We start from the raw sequence: 22,895 nt of genomic DNA on the forward strand, positions 1-22,895 counted from the left end.
ATCTTTATCTTTAATGTTGTTACACAGGTAGTACGGATACACAGCAGGAAAAGTAGAAAATACTGATAAGCATAAAGAAGAAAATCTAAAAATAAGTATTTCTTGGGTGCTCTGGCCAGGAATAAAAAGAATAAAAAGAAAGGGCCTAGCGTTCTCTCTCCCAACTGCCCTTCCCACCAAATCCCAGTAGTCTGAGTGTCAAACTAATTTCCCTCCCCACCCCCAGGGATGACGTAATATGGCCCCGCCCATTCCCAGCCCCCCGCATCGCCCGGTCCTGGTCCTGCCCGCCGCAGCAGGAACCGGAAATGTGCTGGGCGGCCGTCCCTGCAGTGCGCATGCTCGTGCGCATGCCTCGAAAGCGGCACGGAGAGCGCGCGCAGGCGCAAAGGCCGCAGGAGGTACACGGTCCAGACCCTACTTCCGGTCTGCGTCCGTCTTCTTCCCAGTGTCTGGTCGCCGCGGCAGCTGAGCGCCTCCGCAGTCCCAGGGGCAGGTGTCAGGTGAGACTCAGGACCGGGAATGTGGGGAGAGGGTCGGGTCGTCCCTAAGCTCAGCCCCGCCGGCCCAGAGCCCGGCCGCTCGGGAAGGTCTCCACGGCAGAGGGCGGGGCCCCCGTCGGCGGCCTGTCCGCTCGCCGCCGCTGCTGCGGGGCCGGAGGGTCTCCTCTCCCGGTGCCCGCCCTGGGGGGGCTCCTCCGCGGGGCGCAGCTCGGTGACGCCTCGTCCCGGGGGTCTCCTGCAGGCCCCGGCTGTGGCCCTCGGGGAGCCACTGTTTCCGCAGTCGGCTCTTCCGTGGACGGGCGGACCTGCCGACCGAACGCGGTGCGGGGGTACGTGCGGCGGCGCCGCTGTCGCTCCGCGTCCTGGTCCTCGCAGGGCCGCGGGCGGGCGGGCCGGAGCGGCCGAGTGCGTGCGCCGCGGACACGGAGAGCGTTTGTTTCCCGGGACGCCTGGGCGCGGCCGGTTACTCCGGCGGGCCGCGGCCTCCCGTTCCCGCCTCCTCGGGTCTTCCCGTGCACTCGCCTCCCGGATTCTGGCGCGAGTTGGGCGCGGAGCGGACGGGCAGACCGTGAGCCCGGCCCGCTGCGGTGGGGTGGGGGGGCGGGGGACGGCCAGTAGGGCGGTTCGGCGGCTCGGGGCCTCGCCGTTGCGCCTCCAGCGTCCGCGCTGCCGTGTGGGCCGCTCGGGACCGCGTACAGGGGCCCCGCGCCCCGGTTCCTGGTTATGCCCGGTGAGCGCGGTGTGCGGACTGAGGCGAAGTCACTTTCCAAGGTCGCTGGGGCTCTAGCAGTTCTTCAGAGCTGGTGTCCGGGGCTCTTGCCTCACGCTGCTGCTCGGGCGGGGGTCTGTCCCGGCAGCCTTCCAGGGGCACGGGCAGAAACCTGAGTCAGGTCCCCCCGCGTCCGGCATGGACAGAACGCCCTGTGCCAGGTCGTCTGGTTTTCTCTGCGCGGTGAGTGGCCCTGCGCATAGGAAGACCGTGCGCGGGGAACGCCCGATCGGGCGGGTCCTTACGCGGGGGCTTCTGAAGTGGGCGGGAGTCGGACTTGCGCTCCGCGGCATCCGTGTTCGCGGAAATAGGGTTTACCTTATCGCGGCCCCGGGAAGGACTTGCGATTCCGGCGTCCTGTCCGGAAAGGGAACCTGAACTACTGCGATTTAACTTGTTGTTACTGGGTTGTCCCTAATGAAACTTCATTTCAAATAATCGCAGAAAAGTTAGTAATTTAAAAATACCGTAAGGTGGGGCGCCTGGGTGGCTCAGTTAAGCCTCTGCCTTCGGCTCAGGTCATGATTCCAGGGTCTTGGGATGGAGCCCCGCATCAGGCTCTCTGTCCCACGGGGAGCCTGCTTCCTCCTCTCTCTCTGCCTGCCTCTCTGCCTACTTGTGATCTCTGTCAAATAAATAAATAAAATCTTTAAAAAAAAAACCATTTTAGATAATTGATAAACACAGTCGCTGTGTCTGAGTTTTATCTTTTGCCTACCTGACCTGCAGAAAACTTATATTTCTACTCTCAATAAATAAGTTTTCCCAAAACTCTCTAGTAGCTGTCATTTCTAAAAATCTGCCTGTTTCATAGACTTTTTTTTTTTCCTAGAAACTAGTTGTTTTCAATGTCTGATTCTTTACTGCTGAAGCAGCTGTTTCTTGCTGTAAGTATCCAGTCCACAGAATGAGTGGGTCTTGCATAGTGATTAGCTTTCTCTCATTCCAGTGAATTGTGGGAAGTAGCTCAGTGTTACCTGCACAGTCCTTCTCTGGTGCCCCCATTCTGGTCTGTCTCTGTGTCTAAACACGTACACATTCACCGGACTTGTACTTACTTCTGCTAATTTTGAGAGTAGAACTTTCTTTAGCCTTCCCTGTACCCAATGAAAACAATGTGATTTTTCCAGTTCTGATATTCTTTACCTTTTCCTGTAATTGTATCAGACCTTTTCTTATAGCCTGTGTTATTCTGCAGCAAACTGTTGGTGTAGTATCGGGATTTCTGGAGGTACAGCGTGAACCGTTTTCATTCTGAGAGAGGCTCCGAACCAGCAGTTAACCCAGCTGTAGTCACTGGCATCTCCCAGGCAGCAGGGACTGTGCGGGGTGGGGTGGGGGGGCTGCGCTGTGTCCGTCCTTGTGAGGATTAGTCGGGAAGGACCAAACTCCATTCCTGGCGGTGTCATTTACTGCCAGTGATTTTTTTTTTTTTTTTAAAGATTTTAGGGACGCCTGGGTGGCTCAGTGGGTTAAGCCGCTGCCTTCGGCTCGGGTCGTGATCTCAGGGTCCTGGGATCAAGTCCCACATCGAGCTCTCTGCTTGGCAGGTAGCCTGCTTCCCTCTCTCTCTCTCTCTGCCTGCCTCTCTGTCTACTTGTGATCTCTCTCTCTGTCAAATAAATAAATAAAATATTTTTTTAAAAAAAAGTTTAAAGATTTTATTTCTTTGACAGTGACAGAAAATATGAGCAGAGGAAGGGGCAGAGGGAGAGGGAGAAGCGGACTCTGCAGGAAGCAGGGAGCCTGTTGCAGGTTCAATCCCAGGACCCTGGGATCGTGACCTAAGCCAAAGGCAGATACTTAACCCACTGAGCCACCCAAGCACCCCTACGAGTGATTTTATTAGTTTATTTTAAAGATTTTATTTAAGTAATCTCTGTCTATACCCAGTGTGGGGTTCAAACTCACAACCCCAAGATCAAGAGTCATGTACTCCATTGACTGAGCCGGCCAGGCACCCCACTACCAGTGACGTTAGGCGAGTCCTGTCACTGCTCTGATTCTCGGGGTCCCCTTCTGTGTACTAGGGCACCGATGACATTGCATTCAGCTACTGTCCAGGTGAACGGAAGTTGTGCTTATTGTTCCCTTAGTCTTCCTGCCCAGCCTGTGTGCTGTGCAGAGAGGACCCCGGGACGGCCCCACATGTGGCAGCCCACCCATTTGCTCATGTTCTCCAGGCAGCCTCCAATCTGCCTTGCCGTGAAATAGTACCAGAAAAAGGCTTTTGTTCCTTTTTCCTTTCATTTTTTACTCCTTTGTAGCTAATCAGGTGAATATGTAACAAATGGGGAATTAGTCACTGACTGAGCTGGATAAGAAACTTCTGCAAAGTGTTTAACTTTGATTCTCTACTTTAAAGTAATCTTGTTTTTAGATCCGAGGGTGACCAGGCTGTAAAAAGGAAGGACAGCTAATTTGGAAAACTGTGGAAGTGTTGACAAAGAACCACTCTTATCTAGAGATCAGCTACGTATAGTTTCTAAAGGTCAAGCAAGTTTTTTTTTTTTTTTTTTGCTAGAGAAACCCTCATCTTTTTTTTTTTTAAAGATTTTATTTATTTATATGACAGAGAGAGATCACAAGTAGGCAGAGGCAGGCAGAGAGGAGGAAGCAGGCTCCCTGCTGAGCAGAGAGCCTGATATTGGGGCTCGATCCCAGGACCCTGAGATCATGACCTGAGCTGAAGGCAGAGGCTTAACCCACTGAGCCACGTAGGTGCCCCGAGAAAACCTCATCTTAATTGGACTTTGTTCACTGGAAGAATATAACTATGTACAATAGTTTTTTTTTTTTTTAAGATTTTATTAATTTATTTGACAGGGAGAGAGGGAACACAAGCAGGAGGAGTGGCAGGCAGAGGGAGAAGCAGACTTCCTCCTGAGCCGGGAGCCCCGTGCAGGGCTCCATCCCAGGACCCTGGGATCATGACCTGAGCTGAAGGCAGACGCTTAACGACTGAGCCACCCAGGCGCCCCATACAGTAGCTTTTGCTAAGAAAGTTCTTCAAGAAAAGAAGCACATTTTCTTTAGAATTCAAACTCCTTTTTTCAGCCTGTGGCCTCTGCCACCCTGTGTCAACTCATCGTTTCAACCTGAACCAGCCCCAGTTTCTCCGCTTCCTAGCAGCACAGCTTTGAGCGGGCATGACCTCCCTGAACACCTCTTCCTCGTCCGCAAGGTGAAGGACATGGTGGCACTTGGAGCACAGCGTGGCTGTGAGGACCGAGTGAGACACGTAAAACCCTCCGAACCGGGCCGAGCTGGAGGACACCCCGCAGCTCGTCTGGCTTGGTAGCCCCGGTGGTCAGCCTGCCTCAGGGAGGGGATCTGTCGCGGTCCGGCTTCTCTTTCCTGGGCTCAGTTCAGGCAGACAACATCCCAGGGAGGACGTCGGAGTGTCTCGGCTTCATGGGAGAGGGTCTGCGGCTGGGCCGGGAAGAGCAGGGACGGCGCGTCGTTACTTCATTGTGCTTTCACGCTCTCACGCTGGAACCTGCGACTTTCCACACCCGGCCCCAGAGCTGCTACAGCTCTTCTTTTTTTAAATTTCTTTTCAGTGTTCCAGAATTCATTGTTTATGCAGCACACCCAGGGCTCCATGCAATCGGTGCCCTCCACAATACCCACCGCCAGGCTCACCCAGCCCCCCACCCCCCTCCCTCCCAAATCCTCCGTTTGTTTCTCAGAGTCCACGGTCTCTCATGGTCCGTCTCCCCCTCTGACTTCCCCCAATTCAGTTCTCCTCTCCATCTGCCCATGTCCTCCGTGTTACTCCTTATGCTCCACAAGAAAGTGAAACCATACGATACTTGACTCTCTCTGCTTGACTTATTTCACTCAGCATCATCTCCTCCAGTCCCATCCATGTTGGTACAAAAGTTGGGTATTCATCCTTTCTGATGGAGGCATAGTACTCCATAGTGTATATGGACCACATCTTCCTTATCCATTCGTCTGTTGAAGGGCATCTTGGTTCTTTCCACAATTTGGCGACCGTGGCCATTGCTGCTATGAACGTTTGGGGTACAGATGGCCCTTCTTTTCGCGACATCTGTATCTTTGGGGTAAATACCCAGTAGTGCAGTGGCAGGGTCATAGGGAAGCTCTATTTTTAATTTCTTGAGGAATCTCCACACTGTTCTCCAAAGAGGCTGCACCAACTTGCATTCCCACCAACAGTGTAAGAGGGTTCCCCTTTCTCCACATCCCCTCCAACACATGTTGTTTCCTGTCTTGCTAATTTTGGCCATTCTGACTGGTGTAAGGTGACATCTCAGTGTGGTTTTGATTTGAATCTCCCTAATGGCCAGTGATGATGAACATTTTTTCATGTGTCCCACTATAGCACTTCTCCTGGGAAAATGTCACAGGCACGATCCGTTCAGGTTTCCCTACCTTTTATAACACAAACTGGACATGTGGACCCATAGATCACTATACACGCACATTACGATAATACAGCTTTCTCCAGACATGCAACCCAAGCAGACTCAGCCGTTGTCCCTACTAATATAAAAAATCCACAAGAACTGAACCAAGGCTGGTAGCTAGGCTGATGGGCAGGGGCCAGGCAATAGGTAGGGCCTTTGTGTTTCATTGGCTTCTCGCCTACTCTGCCAGCTAAGAATAAATAAAATAATAATAAGTAAAAGGCCGGCGACCCCATCCCCGTTAGGAAAGCTAGTATGAGAACAGGAAGTAACAAGTGTCCTCAAGAATGTGGAGAAATTGAAATCTTCATATACTCTTTCAGGGAATGTAAAATGGAGCAACTACTATGGAAAACAGTTTGTTGGTTGCTCAAATAATTAAAAATAGAACTGCCTTATGATTCGGCAGTCCTGCTTCTGGGTACATACCCAAAGGAATTAAAAGCAAGGACTCAGATATTTGTACACACGTGTTCATAGCAGCAGTCACAGTAGCCGAAGCGTGGAAGCAAGCCAAGTGTTCGTCAGTGGATGGATGGGGAAACGGAAGTACCATGGCTTGATATTCAGCCTGAAAAAATGAGGAAACTCTGACATACTACAACATGGGTGAACCTGGAGGGCATTATGCTAAGTAGAATAAGCCAGTCACAAAAGGGCAAGTAGTATGCTGTCCCACTACAGCATGTGTGTACAGCACAGTGTTTCAGTTTTGCAAAATGAGAGGAGTTCTGGGGGCGCCTGGGGGGCTCAGTGGGTTAAACATCTGCCTTCGGCTCAGGTCACGATCTCAGGGTCCTGGGATCAAGCCCCACATCAGGCTCTCTGCTCAGCGGGGAGCCTGCTTCCTCCTCTCTCTCTCTGCCTGCCTCTGCCTCCTTGTGATTGCTGTCAAAGAGATGAAATCTTAAAAAAAAAAAAAATTTCTGGAGATCGGTGGGGATGGTTGCACAGTGACAGGAATGTGTGAATACCACTTTGTTGTGAACTTAGAAATGGGTAAGGTGGTCAGTGATTAAGGTGGTTATGTTACATACCTTTTACCATGATCAGTCAATCAGTAGATGGTTGGAGAAATGGAGTCTTGGGTTGGGAACCATTTGAATATATACCTGATAAACATTTATCCATAGACTATTTTTTGGAGCAGCTGTAGTAGGCTCGCTGTGAAATGTTGAGCAGAAGGGTCGGAGATTTCCCATATTCCTGTCACCTCCCCCACCAAGCAGCGTGTCTGTTACGGTCAGGGACCTTGTGTTGACACATCACAATCACACAAAGTCCACAGTCTGCTTTAGGGCTCACGCTTGGTGTTACGTGTCCCCGGAGTTTGGGCAAAGGTATAATGACACTATCCACCATTTGTTTTTAAGTTTAGGAAAGAGTTTGGACGAGAAGGGGACACCGGCTCGGTGCCTGCGCCGGCGAGCTGACGAGGCTGGCCCCTGTCTGTCTTTGCTGCAGGCACCATGGAGAACGCTCCCAGCGCCGGGCAGAGCGGGACGGGGGACTCGCGTCCGGCCGACGGACAAGCCGGGAGCAGCGCTCCGCAGGGAGAGCAGGGGCACCTGCTTTATCACGAGGAAACCATCGACCTCGGCGGGGATGAGTTCGGGTCTGAAGAGAATGAGACTGCGTCGGAAGATTCTAATAATTTCGTAGATAAGCTCAACGAGCACATGATGGAAAGCGTCCTCATTTCTGACTCTCCTAACAATAGCGAAGATGACGCGGGGGACCTCGGCTGTTTGCGGGATGTTGGGGACCCTGCAGACGGCAGCGCAGGTCCCAGACTGGAGAGTCTTGAGGACGAAGGAGCCGTGGACACCCTGAGCAAGGACAGTGACAGTGGCGGAGAGGGTGCATCTGAAGACCTCTCTGGCACGACCCCCGACCCAGAGCACAGTCAAGTCACAGGTGTGCCGGCCTTGGGGGAGGAGGGAGCAGAGGACCCTGGCCCAGGGGACAGGAGCCCTGGCCCGGAGGGGCCGGCGGGCGCTGCACCCTTGAGGCAGTCCCCTCCCCACGAGGAGCCCATCCCCGTGTGCACCGTCTTCAGCCAGCCGCTCCCCGCCCACTCGCAGCCACCGCCGCTGCTGCTGCGGGACGGCTTCGAGTCCCAGATGGTGAAGTCTCCGAGCTTCAGCGGTGCCAGCGAGACGGTGGCCAAGACCCCTCCCCAGGCGGTGCAGCCAAGTCCCAGCCTGAGTAAATTTTTTGGCGATCCCGCCAGCACTAACTCCTTGGCCTCAGACTTCTTCGATTCGTTCACGACGTCCACTTTCATCTCCGTCAGTAACCCCAACGCGGGCTCTTCGGCTCCAGAAAATCTGTCTTCGCTCTCCACTGCAGGGGGAGAGAGGTCCCCAGGTGCCGCCGAGCCTTCTCACTCCCCAGGGATGGAAAAGTCAGAAGCAGGGGTTTCCACAGCTTCTCTAGAAATCTCTCAGTCTCCAAAACCGTTTTCCCAGATCCAGGCTGTGTTTGCGGGGAGCGAGGACCCCTTTGCCACAGCACTGAGCATGAGCGAGACGGACCGCAGAAGTGACGCCTGGCTCCCCGGGGAGGCGACCAGGGACATCCTGATTTCAGTAGCCACCCAGCAGTACAGCACCGTGTTTGTCGACAAGGAGAGCCTCACCATGCCGGGCCTCAAGTTTGACAACATCCAGGTAGGTGGGAGACATCCTTAGAGGGGGTGTTGGTGGCGGGCCTCGGCGGCCACTTCAGTTCCTCTTCGTCTTTTTGCTTTCTCTCCCTCTCCTCACCCCTGCGGTGGGGGGTGGGGATGTGCCCACACGCGCACATGCACGCGTGCCTCTCAAGGACTGAAAAGTCCTCATTTCTCAGCGATTCCTAAAATCCTCATTTGGAGAGTCTGTGTTACGTCACTAGTTAATTTGGAACTCCGTTGATTTCCCAGATGTCATATATTTAAGGCAGTGGTCAAAGTCTTAGAAGTACATGCCAGCAAGGTAGAGAGTTACGTCATAATTCTTGGATGTAACCGAGAACTTCGTGTGGTCGTGTTATTTGTGACATGTAAGCTTCAGCAAACCATAAGTCCCCCATTCCTTTCATTTTAAATCTGGGGAGTTTCGCATTTTACATGCCTGATACAGACTTTTATAGACTCATTTAAAAAAGTGGATGGCCCAAAGATTTCAACATTTATATAATAAATAGTGACATAGAGAACTTCAATCTACCAATTAAAGACAATAAGATTATCTCCATTTTCTGTTATCTAATTAGGCATTTGATTTATGATTACTCCATGTTTGCTAAAGTGTGAGAAAACGGCCTGTCTCAGGCAGCCCTAATGGGACCATAAGTTGGTACAAACTTTTTTAAATAAAGTTTTTAAATCAGCATCCAAATGTGCATATTATTTGGTCCAGAAAGCCAGTCTGAGGAATTTTTTTTTTTTTAAAGATTTTATTTATTTATTCGACAGAGAGAGATCACAAGCAGGCAGAGAGGCAGGCAGAGAGAGAGAGAAGGAAGCAGGCTCCCGGCTGAGCAGAGAGCCCCATGCAGGGCTCAGTCCCAGGACCCTGGGATCATGACCTGAGCCGAAGGCAGCGGCCCAACCCACTGAGCCACCCAGGCGCCCCTGAGGAATTTTTTTTATAAGAGAATAATGTCACCGGTATGCAGATGCCCAATTTTTGGGATGCCTGTCAGAGTGTGGTTTATTATGGCCAAGCATTTGAAGGGACCCAAAAGTCGTTACCAGGAGGCGCTTGAATATATCTAACTCGTCCGTCCGATGGAATATTAACGGAGGCGGGGCTCCGGGGGCTCAGTCAGTGAAGCATCTGCCTTCGGCTCAGGTTGTGATCCCAGGGTCCTGGCATCGATCCCCGCTTCAGGCTCCTGGGCTCCCTGTTCAGCAGGCAGTCCTGCTTCTCCCTCTCCCTCTGCTCCTCCCCACCCCCTGCTTGTACACAGTGTCTCGTGCTCTCCTGTGAATAAATAAATCTTTTTTAAAAAATAAAAAAATGCTTAAAAATAATGATACAGTGGAATTTTTTTTTAAGATTTTATTTATTTATTTGACAGAGATCACAAGTAGGCAGAGAGGCAGGCAGAGAGAGAGAGGCAGAGGAGAGAACCCAAGGCAGGGCTCAATCCCAGGTCCCTGGGATCATGACCTGAGCCGAAGGCAGAGGCTTTAACCCACTGAGCCACCCAGGCACCCCATACAGCAGAATTTTTAACGAGGTTTATATTTTGTTGTTAAATTTGAAAACCTGGGTACCAGATGGCATGTGGCATGCATGGTACAGGAAGAATGTTCACAAGTACATGTCACGCGCTTGTTATCGCAAGTGTGTGGGAGGCCCGCTGCAGGTGATGGCAGGGTTGTGGCCCAGCCCAGTGCATGGCGGGCACCGCTCCGGCCTGGGGGCTGACCGTGTGCATGTGCGTCTCCGCCCGCTTGGGGAAGCAGGTGCCATGTCCTGCACGCGCGTGGCTGGTTAGAAAGCCCGGAATGTGGGATGCGTGATGTTGTGGCCTTGGTGGACTGCTGTGCCCCAGGGAAGGGCCACACTGGGAACATGGAACCGGTAGCTCTTTGCTAGGGACCTAGCGCTGCAAGCCCATAGGTTCTGGACACTTCGCGTGGCAGTCTTGACTGTGCGTTCAGGTACCAAACGCTTACTGTGCACACGGCGTGCACCAGGCACCCTGGGATGCTTCCATCTCGGCTTTCAAGCAAAATATACTGAACATAAACTCCCTCTTGTGGGATCTTTGTAACGAATTGTGGTTATGGACTCTGAGTTCAGGGGACGCTTGGATGTGCAGGATTTGATTGGCGGATTCACACACTCCCGTCTCCCCCTTCCCTGGCCCTGTCTGCCTCCACTCTCCCTGCCGGGGTGGGGAGGGGGCGCTTTAGTATTCTGCTTCCTGTTCCTTCCTTCCCCGCTGTGGGGAGCCTGTGCTCCGTAGCTCTGTTCCCGCAGCCTCAGTGGGACTGGCCTTTTAGCACTTCCGCCCATATCTGTTGTTTGTGGTTTGCGCCCCTCATTGTAATTCAGAGGAAAGTTGGACCGTTGCCCTGGACTTGACTTTGCCCAGGGGCTCTAGGGCACGTTTGGAGGTGTGTGGAGGGGTTTCACTCTGGGTGCCATGAGGTCTGGGGTGAGCACACGACATTGCGTGGTTGGGCCTAGAATGCCAGAGAGCCCGCGGCTGGTTAGTGTCGGACCGGAAGTACCGAGCTGCCCCGCTGTCATCCTCCTGGAGTCGGGAAACAAAGCGCCGAAGTTGGGGCTGGTTTCCCCTGGATCGGGTACGCAGGCCCTGGCCCGGGTCCTCCCTAGCTCTAAAGCTTCCGGGACTTGCGTCCCCCGTCGCGCGCAGCTGCCCGAGAGAAAGTCCGGACAGCGCGCGGGTCAGCAAGGGTTCGGGAGCGCCCGCTGCCCGGGCAGAGTGCGCTGCGACCAGGCGCGGCCTGCCTGCCCTTCGCCTCCTTCAGGTCCTCCGGTCGGGCCTCCAGGGCCGCGTACAGTTCCCGGCGCGGCTCTGGGAACCTCGTGGTGGACTGAAACGTGAACCAAGAGTAGTCCCCAGAGCACCTCGGACTCTCCCACGGGGCGGGCGCGCTGGACGTGCGCTCACCGTCTCTCCACCTGCATGTTCCCAGTCCCCGCGCCGAAAGGGAAACGTGTGTTTACCCTTGAGCCGACGTGCTGGGTTTATTTGGCAGAAGACTGAAGACTGGGGTCTGTATTCACTTTCCGGCACACCAGCTTTTGAAACCATTGATTGGGTTTACTTACTAACCCCCCCGTCACTGTTATTACCGCAGAGATGTTCCCTCTCAGTCAGCTTTCTAAAACACAGTTTTCTCCAGGTTGCTCACCTCATTAAAAAGTACCTTCCTGGGGGATAAAACTTGAAAAGATTTTAATTTGTTTCTCTGTGTAGTGACATCTGCGGTGGTCTTAGCTAAGTTAGGAGCTGGAAGAGGAGCGTGTGACACCTCATTCCTCTTCAGTGACATTAGAGGGAGGACACAGGCATTTTCAGCTCATTATGGTTGCCCGTGGCCTCTGTCCTCAAAAGAGTCAATAGAAAGTTTGTGGGGAAATGGTAGTTCGTAACTTTTTGGATCCAGTAAGGAATGGAAGTGGAGAATCATTGGATGGTGCTTGTTCATAAAGAGACAGAAACGGGAAAAGGGAATAAATGGAAGCAGCAAAATTTCAGTGCTGAGGGTGACAGAGTGTGGAAGGTGGTGGGACCAGGCCCTTCTCGTGGGCGTCAGGATTCTCCAGCCCACGCCGGCGGAGCGAGAAACCTGGCACACGCACTTGGAGACTGGCTCCTCCCACCACCCCTTTCTCACTCTGTTCCCCCATTCTCACCTTCCCCCTGACCCTTCCTGCACCTCGGAATTCACTGGAATCCCGTCAGAGAGGCCCACACGGTCCATGTGGAAACCCCTTGTCAGGAGTCTCCAGAAGCACAGGAACCACCTGTTCTGCAGCTCCACCAGCCCCATGTTCTCAGTTTTAATTAGTCTGTAGAAACCCCTTAGGTCATCTCCATTTTTAAAGGTTATTTTTTTCTGGATATGCAGTATGTTTACAGGATAAAATTCAAGGTTGGCAGGTGTTTTTTTCCCCCATTCAACATTTTAATGATGCCCTTCCATCATATTCTGGATGTGAAGTTTGTGATAATTTTAAGATCTTATATATTTGAGAGGGAGAGAGCACAAGCAGGTAAGAGGGGGACACAGAGAGGGAGAGGCAGACTCCCGGCTGAGCACGGAGCCTGACGCCGGGCTCGATCCCAGGACCATGCGATCCTGACCTCGGCCAAAGGCAAGCACGTAAGGACTGAGCCACCCAGGCATCCTTTTATATCTTCACTCTTCTGTACCTAATGTACGTGTTTTCCTCTGGTTACTTTTAAGATTTTATCACTGGTTTTCAGCTCTTTGACCTTGATGCACTGTCACGCAGTTTTCTTTTCTGTTTCTGTTGCTTGGATTTGTTGATTCCATTGGGATGAGTTTTCCCACTTGGGAGTATTCTGGTCCTTACTTCCTCAAAGAGTTCTCAGTTCCTCCCTCCCTTGTCTCTGCTCCTGGGACTCCAGTTCCACAGGTTACTCAGATTTGCCAGAGGTCATGGAGGAACTGTGTTTGTTCTGGAGTTTTCTTTGTTTTAGCTTCCCTTAGAAATTCTTGCAGTCGTGTCCCGAAGTCTGTATGTCTTTCCTTCTTTACTTTTTAGTTTGCAGCTGGTGCTTTTTGATGAATTTTTCATATTTTTTTATCTCTGAAATTTACGTTTTCTTCTTTTGCGTATCCTTTTCTTTATCCAGTGTGTTGAAGTTTTACCTCAGACCCTCACGAACATTTGTAGTAGCAGCCTGAAGGTTCTCCTCCAGACTGTCCGCCGTCTCCGTAATCTCTGGGTCTGTTTGTACTTATCTCTTCTCTTGGTTGTGGGCCACGTGTGCTGGCTTTGTCGTGTCTCGTCATTTTTGATTAGAGGTTGGACATCGTGGGTTTCCTGTTTTTGGTCGGCGTTCTGGTCGGCATGTACGATATTTGCAGATTGACGTGATCTTTTTCAGCTTTGTTTTTAAGCTTCTTAGGGTGAGGTTAGAGGAGCTTTTACTCATAGGTGGCCTTTCTCACATCTCTTGAGAGCCTCCGTGTTCATAGAGAGTGCTCCACAACAGTTGGCATAAACTTGACATCTCTCAACATGTGTGAGCACTGAAAACTGCTCAGCTCCCCCGTCATTTCACCTTCTAGAGCATCCTCCTGCGCGTGGACCATGTGGTGTCCAGCAGTAGAGTCAGGCTTCTGCACAGCGTTCCCTCCTTTCCAGCTCCCCAGCCACCCTGGCCTCTCGGGTTCCCAGCTTGGTCTCCTCACCTCAGCAAGTTCACCACACCCTACCTGGGACTCGTCTTCACACTGATGTGCCTTTGAATTCAAGAGTTCAAGTCATCTGTCCCAGTCTTGGGATCCCAGCCCTCCACCGGGTCTGAAAACAATGGCTTCCTCCCTTCCTCACACTAGGACAGTCCCCTCCCCGTGCTGCTTTTGCTCACCACCCACACAGGCGGCTCCTGAGCTGAATCTGCTGAGCTGAGCTGAAGCGTGAGAGCTCGGGAAGACATGCGGGCCGGTTCAGGCCATTCTGTGGAAGCCCCCCACGGCTCTCCTTGTTGAAGCATTCTCAAATTCCGATGTGTTTGGGGGCCTCACAAGAAAAAAAGATTCAGAGTTTATTTTTTGTTTTTCGGGTTTTTTTTTTAAAGATTTTGTTTTTTTGACAGAGAGATCACAAGCAGCAGAGAGGCAGGCAGAGAGAGAGGAGGAAGCAGGCTCCCCGTGGAGCAGAGAGCCCGATGCGGGGCTCGATCCCAGGACCCTGAGACCATGACTGTGGAGCCGAAGGCAGAGGCTTTAACCCACAGAGCCACCCAGGTGCCCCTTTGGTTTTGTTTTTACAGCTTTATGGAAAACACTTCATGTGCCATACAGGCCACACATTCAACATACAATTCACTGGTTTTTGGCATTTTGACAGAATTGTGCGGCCATCACCACAGTCAGTTTTTATCTCCTCCAAAAGCAGCCCTTCAGATTGACCTCCCATCTCCCGCGCCCCTCCCCCAGCTCCAGCCAAGCACTGAGCTCTCTGTCTCTGGATTCTCCCGTTCTGGACGTTGCACGCAAGTGCAGTCATACAGCATGTGGTCTCCTGTGCCTGGCGTCTGTTACAGACGATGATGTTTTCAGGAGCGCCCCATTCTGTAGCCTGCGTCACTCCTGCATCATCACTTTTTATTGTCAAGTGACGTTCCAGCTTTGCGTGTTCCACGTTTTACCCATTCATCCCTCAACGGGCGTTGGGTTTGTTCCCACTTTGGGCGGTTGTGAATAACGCTGCTTGTGAACATCATGAACAGGTTTCGTGGGGTCACGTTTCCATCTCTCTTGGGTGCGTCCCTCGGAGTGGAACTGCTGGGTCCATGGCATGGCGTGGCATGGCATGGCACCTCTCGGGTTTGTTTTTTTCAAGATTTATTTGAGAGAGAGAGAGAGAGAGAGAGCACGTGAGTGCACACGCGAGAGACAGAGACAGACTCTCAGGCAGACGCCCCGATGAGTGTGGAGACTGACGCAGGGCTGGCTCCCGGACGCTGAGATCATGACCTGAGCCGAAACCAAGAGTCAGGGACTCAACCATCTGAGCCACCCAGGCACCCCTGGGGTTCACATCTTGAGCAATGTCTTCCGGATGGCTGCACCATTTTACATTTCACCAGTTTGGGGTTTTGCCTCGTTTTTGTTTCTTTGATGTTGTTTGTTCAGGAGGTTTGGCTTACGCTGGGAGAGTGCAAGGAGCAAAGGGATCACATGCTCCCGGAGCTTCTCCACTGGGGTCGGGGCAGAGAGCTCTGTGTGCGCAGGGTCGGGTGCGGGGCCCACTGTCTCTTCATACCACTGCCCCGTGACCACTGTGGCTTCCTGTTTCCCGGACAGTAAAGCCCGCATGCTGTGAATCAGCTGCTCTGGTTTCCATGTTGTCTTTGTCCCTTAAAATCAAGAAGGGACTGGTGAACAGTCCCCAGACTGCAGGAGGGGCGGCGGCCCGCAGCCGTCTGTGAGCTGAGATCAGCCCCTTGCTCTTGCATAAACACACCTGATTGGGGGCGGGAGGGGGTGGTTGGAGGGGACAGACATCTTCCCCATTGCCTGCCTGAGTCCTGGCTCATTCCCAGCTGTCTCTCCACATTTCCTGCTCTGGCCATGGATGCACTAGTCCCTCACTGAAGAGTTGCCAAGGCTTCCAGGTGGAGCCCACCCCGCGAGCAGCAGCATAGCTCTAAGAAAATTCCGGAGTGGGAGAAATTTGCTTCCCTCTCCAGCAACCGCAGGAGGATGTGCAGTCAGGTGTCATGACTCCTGGGTCATAGTCCCCTCCGGCTCAGTGACACAGCAGCGGTAGGTTTGTGGGAAGACATGTTGTCCCATCCCTGGGCCCTCATAGGTAAGATGTTTGTTATTCCTACATGTGCTCCTGTCTCAGGAACTTCTGTGCTAACAAAAATGTTAACCAGCAGAGAATTTTAAAGGCAAAAATTTTTTCAGTGTGGTCTAATTAACAGAGAATGTTGCAAGGATGGAGGAAGTAAATTGATCCTCCCTCTGCCGCAGCAAGATGGGATTCTGCCCTTTCCCGGGTCGCAGCTCCTCCCACTCGGATAAAGCCCTTTGTCTGATAGGAGTTGCGTTCCTGGAAGCTTTGTGGAGCCATATGGCTCAGCTCTTTTTATTCTAACCTTTGATTGTCCCTCCTGGACCAGTTAGCCCCTTCTAGCGTTTGAAGCATTTCATCTCGTGCTCTGAAAGCAAAAAATCATCAAAGTGCTGCTTCTGGATTTTCGCTGCCATGTAAGTGAGAGGTGCGGCTTGGCCTCTTGGAGCACCGGGCTCAGCGCCCTGGGCGGGACCAGACTGGTGACCTGCACTGCCCCTGCCAAGGCCCCCGCTCCCCCTTTACCTGTGGATGGGCAGCCGCAGACCCCTGCAGCACATCTTCTGTCCTCCTGCACGCATTGTCCACAGGCTGGTGCGTTTTACCTGTCAGCATTCTGGGCGACCGCGGGAGATTCACCTTGCATGCCTATGCCAAGGGTAGGACAACAATAGGAAGGGGCAGAGACGGTTGTGGAGTCTGTGGGGGACACCTCCACGCTGCTCTCCTCTCCGGCCTGCATCACCGTGTGCCCCCGGTGGCCTTGCACTGCTGGCCCTCAGCGGTCTGTGGCTGGAAGCAGGTGTTGTGCTCGCCGAGACGGAGAGGGTTCTTAGCCCCCAACACCCGCCTCCCCAGGTTGCATTGCTCCCTGGCCATGCCAGCGACTGATAATCCTTCCTCCCCTGGCTGGGCCAAAGCGCCCCGTCCACTGCATCCGTCCCCCTCACCTTTCCATTCTCCCCTTATGTTTTTTTTAATCTTGGTGTAATTGATACATATTGTATTCATTTCAGGTGTATAACACTCAATATTTGCAGATATTTCAAAGTGGTCTCCACGATCGGTCTAGTTAACATCCCTCACCTTACATATTCTGGAATTGTTTTTCTCCTGATAAAAACTTGTAAGATAGACTCTCTTAGCAGCTTCCCGGTCTACACCACAGTGTTGCTAACTGGAGTTGCCGTTCGTCCCCAGGACTTTGTGTTACTGAAAGTTTGCACTTTTGACCACCTTTCCCATTTGGCCCGTCTCTGCTCCCCACCCCTGCCTCTGGCAGCCACCACTGTGTTCTCTGTTCCCTATGAGTTTGTTTGGTTTTTTGGTTTTTGTGTTTTTAAGATTCCACTTAGAAGTGAGGTCATGCAGGATTTGGCTTTCTCTGACTTCTTCCATGTAGCAGAATGCCCGCAGGGTCCCTGCACACTGAAGCACGGACAGGATTCCGTTCCTTCCTGTGGCTGAACACTGTTGCGCGGCGCGCATGCTGCCTCTTTATCTGCGCGTCCATCCAGACATGCGGCTTGTTTCCACATCCCGTCTGGGAACAGGGCGATGCAGACCTCTTTTCAAGTTAGCGTTTGTATGTCCTTCAGACAAGCAGCCGGGAGCAGCCCCACGGGGTCCTATGGCGGTCCTGTTTCTGACTTTCCAAGGAACGTCCCTCCTGTGGCACGGCGGCCGCACCATCTTGTGTCCCATTGGCTGTGCGCCGAGGTCCCGCTCATCCCCGTCCGCACCAGCCACCCTCCTCGTGTGCTATGGATTCCACGTCTCGGTCCTCGCACCCTGTCCGCGGGGGTGGCGAGCCTACGGAGTCAAGCCGTGCAGCCCGAGTCCCCACCGCAGAGGCCCGTGAGGGCACTTCCCGGCCCGCAGCACGACTCCCGTGCACAGCGGGCCTGGCGGAGCTAGTGGTAGAGGCCCCGCGGAGGAGGGCAGTCTTCTCTTCTCTCCGGGCTTGGGGCCGGAGCCAGCCCCAGAAGGAAATCCGCAGCCAGCTCAGGGACGCTTTCCCAGAGACCCAGGCAAACCGCTGGATTCCGGAGGCCAGCCTACTCTGGCCCCCACCCAGCCCAGGGGCCTGAATCCCCTGCCTGGCGCATCCCTTATGAGCCTGGTCCTGGGGCTGGTGATTTCCCCCTCTTCTAAAAGAAAGCGCAGTTCTAAAATACCCATTTTATTACAGGTGGTGATGCTTGAGCATCTGGGTGATTGAAGTTTTACTGTATTGTAACCACGCTTTAACCTCCATACACCAATGGAGAAAAAAGAAATCTCGTTTAGTTATGGGTTCTGGTTAGCTGAGTTTAATTAACATTTTATTGTCTTGACATATTTTCCTTTCATTCCTTCCAGGGGGACGCAGTTAAAGACCTGATGCTTCGCTTCCTGGGCGAGAGAGCGGCGGCGAAGAGACAGGTCTTACACGCGGAGTCCGTGGAGCAGACCTTCGTGGGGTTGAGACAGCTGATCGTAAGTAACGATGGGTTTGATTTCAGTACTGTTGTTTCTGGAAGGCCGGCCTTTCTCTGTCATATTTTCCTTGGAGTTAATTACTTCGAATGTGTCATCTAAAGCTTTGCGTGTCCGTAAAATTTTGTTGAATTAGATACCAGTCCTGTGCAGCAAAAAGTGTCATATTAACATACTTTTAATTTTAAGGCCAATTAGTTAAAAAGCCATTATTTTAAATGATTAAACCACTTGAAGCAAAATATACTTCGATTAAATATATGCTTCATCAGATATGATAACTAACGATAACTAATTTTCATTTTGATGTTGCTTTTTTTTTAAATACTTTGTTTTCGCCACTTGGCATAAAGGGTTTATTATTGAATGGGAGGGTTCGCCAGAAATGCACACGAGAATCCTTGTTCATGACAGGAGTGAGTGTGAATCATAGGCAGAGATGCAGCCCCAGATACTAATAGAGAGCTGTCTGAACTACAGGCACGTTAACATGAACGGGTGGGTGTTTCTGGCGGTCTTTGAACCCCGGGAAACGTACGCCCCCCCACAACTACCTTTTTCCTCTTTACCTTTCATCATATTTAAAGGAGTATCTGTCCTCAGAAAGGTGAATAAGGATCATTTGTTTAGGTGGCCAGCAGATATTTTATACACAAAGCAGATAAAGCTTAGGGACACCCAGGTGTCTCAGTCAGCCAAGTAATCAGCCCTTGATTTTGGCCCTGATTGTGATGTCAGGGTTGTGGGATCAAGCCCCACGTCGGGCTCTGAGCTTGGTGTGGAGTCTGCATGTCCCACGCCCTCTGCTCCATGCTCTGTAAAATAAACAAGATCTTTTTTAAAAAAATGATTAAAGTTTCATATTTAGTAAACATAAATCAAGTGCTTCATTGGGTTGTTTTTGTTTGTTTTGTTTTGTTTTTTTTACTGAAGTGATTCTGGAGTTATTGCAGTGACTCAGAAGCTTTGGGAAGAGAAGATGCAGAGAGAGGCTGGCTTTTCGCTTATTTAAGATTTTTCTTTTTTAATTTATCTGCACAGCCAGTGGAGGGCTCGAACCACACCCAGAGAGCAAGAGTTGTGTGCTCTGCCGACTGAGCCAGCCAGGGTGCCCCGGCGATAGTCTGGCTTGGAAAGGGGTGGGAAGCACCTAGTGTTTAAACATCCATATGCTCTATCATTTGTTAATGAAGCGGTAGGTCTTCACGGGCCAGCATTTCCGAGGTCGTGGGCGCTCGTCGCACCCACAGTCCTGCGCTTCCGGGAGGGTTCTTGTCGTTGCCGGGGTCTGACCTTGCAGCAGCTGCTGCGACTGTCACCACGAGGGCCGGCGGCCCCGGACAGCCGCTTCCTGATGACCAGTTGTTCTTTATCTTCTTAAGTAAACTTGAGCCCACGTGCGGGACTCGAACTCGGGACTCCAGGATCCCGGGTCCCTTACTCTCCCAGCTGAGCCACCCAGGCACCCCTGTAATGATCCGTTTGAAAAGTACACACAAAGCCACACACAGTCCTTGTAACTAATTGGTTCTGCAGGCAGGCTTTTTACCTTCCTTGATTATTTGTGCTGTTAATAAATACATACGGTGGCTTCGGGTTTTTTCATACATTGAAAATACAGAACACCAGGAGAAATTTTATTAGAGTCCTAACAAGGAGATCTATTTAAGGTGGAAAATGTATTTATAAAAAAATTACCTTGCCATGGTATTTTAATTATGTCCTAAAATAATTCCTAGCCTCTTTAAGATTAGGAAAGAGTTTTGAAATGTATTTCCCTAAGTAATGTCAGCGCATTCTAAGGTTGTAATTTACAGGGAAGTGAATGTCACAGCCTGTGGAGAAGGACATTTTAATCACATTAATGGTATCATATATAGAGTTAATGATTCCTTTTGAGTCGTAGATGGGGAAAGTTATGTACATACCATTAGTTACTTGAGTGACTTTTATTGGACGATTTTTCTCATCTTTTGGAAGTCGTCGAGTGCCTGTATTCAGTTTTTCAGATAGTTATATCTTATTTCCTAGTATAAAAAAAAAGTAACATTTATTTAAGCTGAGAGTTTTTTTTCTCATACCAAACTAACTTTATTTTCAGAGTTCTACATGTCATTTCCAGTAATTGTGAGATTTTCATAAGATTTTTCTCTACAGAGCTTCAAGTTTTGGAAGGTGTGCTTTAAACTGTAATTATAAAAATAATTTTTCACCAATTACTTCTGACATCTGTCGAAATGGAGGAGGAGCACCAGGAAAGGGGCTAGAAAGTGGACAAGAATGGGGTAAAAATAGCAAAAAGCACTCTGAGAAAATACATAATTAAAATTTCAAATAGGCAGCGTGTAATCCAAAGCTGTGGTTCACAAGGCTGCTGAGGTGAGGTCCCGCTGGTTTGAAGGGAGGGAGTACCAGCCATTAGAACTCGGCAGCCTGTCGTTCTGGCCTGTCTTTTAAAGAGTCTTGTCCCATTCCTCAGACCTGGCTCATTGGGCACAGGCCAGCCCTGATCTCCCCTGACCTGTTTCTGTTAACACAGGGGCCCCAGCCCTGCTAGGTCCTTGTCATCACTCGGGCAAGTCCAAAGAGCAGAAAAGACATCAGAAAGCTGAAGGCCATGCCCTTTGGAGTCTGGAGAGGTAAACTGCAGGCACACACACCCACACGTGTGCGCATGCTTGGCGTGCGTGAACAGAGAAATGTCCCCAGGCCTTCTGCATGAAGCTTGTGCAAGGACAGACCCTGGAGAAGAGTGACTGCAGTGGGAACCACGTCTCTTCCATGGTAGCTGGGCGGGGGCCATACTGGGTCAGGGAAATGCCAAGGGCGCAGGGTGTGAGTGACAGGACGGAGCCCAAAACACGCTCGTGTTACTAGGGCAAGGAGAAGCTAAGCCGTGATGGTACAGAATTAATGGGATATCCAAGTGGGAAAAGTTAAAAAGATCTATCTCTTCGCACACACAAAAGTAAACTCCAAATAAATTGAAACGATTTTTGAATTCCAGAAAATAGAGTAAATTCTTAATGACTCAGGGTAGAAAAGCATTCTTTAAATCTTTCAGGGAGAAATGAATAAATTTAACTACTTTAAAACTTGAAACTTATATATAACCAAAACACCGTAAACAGCATTAAAAAGAGACTACAGGGGCGCCTGGGTGGCCTAGTCAGTTGAGCGTCTGCCTTCAGCTCAGGTCATGACCTCAGGGTCCTGGGATCGAGCCCAGGGTCCAACTCCCTGCCCAGTGGAGAGTCTGCTGCCCCTTCTGTGCACCCACCCCCGCTTGTGCTCACTTTTACTCTGTCTCTCTCTCTCTTTCTCTGAATGAATAATAAAATCTTTTTTCTTAAAGTGAACATTAATACGCATTAATACCTTCCCACCATGCATAAGAAACAAAAACAGCCCAGTAGGAAAAAGGCAGATGATATGGAGGGGCCACTCACAGAAACCACATAGCCCGCAGACACGGGAACAGCGCTTATCCTTGCTGGGTGTCCCCCGAACTGTGGTACGTTTCAGCCGCCTGAGCACAGCAGCCGCAGGCGTCCGTGGCAGGAGAGAATCCGTGGCGGGGAGAACGAGCTGGACTGCCTGCTCTGGACCACCCGCCCCCATCGTTTCTACCTGCAATCCTGTACTGCAGAAAAGCGCTCGTACCCGTGCATGGAAGGACGTGCTCAAGAATGTTCGTTCCTGTGTTTGTCTTAGCCCAAAATTTTACTGGAAAACCTTAGCACTGAGTGGGAAAAAGAAAGTTGTGTTGCACAGTCAGTTAAATCCTTTGGAGCAGTTGGAACACGTGCGGGAGAGCCGCGTTCATCAGTATCAGTAGATTTCCCTAACAGCGCTGAGCCAACGGGGTACAACGCGCAGAAAGGCTGCCATCGCCCGCCCGAGTGTGTCAGTGCTTGAAAACCAGCCGATCATCCCTGAGCCGCAGCTCTGCGTCCAGGGCAGCCCTGAAAACCTGGACATGTTTGGTAGCGCATCTGTTCTGACCGGGCTTATTTGCTGCCTGCCTTCTGTCTCTCCCCTGCTCCCCTGCTCTGCTGGGCAGAGTGAGCCCGGAGAGCCCCTCTAGCTGGCGCAGCCTCCTGTGGCCTCCGCTCTCCTGCAGGCGGTCATCTCCTTCCTGCCTGGGCGTCCCTCTGGTCCTTGGCCCTGGGTGCGGCTCCATCCCAGGTGCAGATGGGCAGGTCGTCCTGGCCCATCTACACCTGTGCAGGTAGCCCCTCTCTAGGGCTCCTGGTGGATAAGATAGTGATGGACTTTGCTGATCCCACTTGGTGTGAACAAAAATATTCTCGTCTCGAAATATTTTTGGTTTTGTTTTTTTTAAGATTATTTGTTTGGGTGGGGAGCCAAGAGAGGATGGGGAGGGACAGAGAGAGAGGGAGGAGCGGATACCCAGCTGAACAGGGAGCCCAACACAGGGCTTGATCCCAGGACCCTGTGAGATCATGACCCGAGCGGAAGGCAAACACAATCAGCTGAGCCGTCCAGGGCCCCTGGAAATCTTTTTGAAATATCAAAGTAAACTTGAATTATGCATGAAGAAATACTTTGTGTTCTCTTATCAGGAGAAAAAATTTACTTGGGTAAATGTAAATGCTAAATTTGTCTAACAACTTCTTGGTGTTCTTTCCTCTTTCTTTTTTTCTTTTTAAATTGTGGT

The 22,895-nt window shown here is 51.4% G+C and overlaps 1 protein-coding gene across 1 annotated transcript in view; it reads left to right on the forward strand.

The window, feature by feature from the left end:
- Nucleotides 1–350: 350 nt before the first annotated feature.
- The window catches only part of TRAPPC12 (trafficking protein particle complex subunit 12), a 71,094-nt gene continuing 48,549 nt past the window's right edge, over nucleotides 351–22,895 (forward strand). The window contains 5 exon segments of the mRNA XM_044262169.1: nucleotides 351–503; nucleotides 7,082–7,120; nucleotides 7,122–7,167; nucleotides 7,170–8,380; nucleotides 18,098–18,214. Coding sequence (XP_044118104.1) covers nucleotides 351–503; nucleotides 7,082–7,120; nucleotides 7,122–7,167; nucleotides 7,170–8,380; nucleotides 18,098–18,214 — 1,566 coding nt within the window.

The sequence above is a fragment of the Neovison vison genome, chromosome 8 (assembly GCF_020171115.1).
Source record: "Neovison vison isolate M4711 chromosome 8, ASM_NN_V1, whole genome shotgun sequence".
Lineage (NCBI taxonomy): Eukaryota > Metazoa > Chordata > Mammalia > Carnivora > Mustelidae > Neogale > Neogale vison.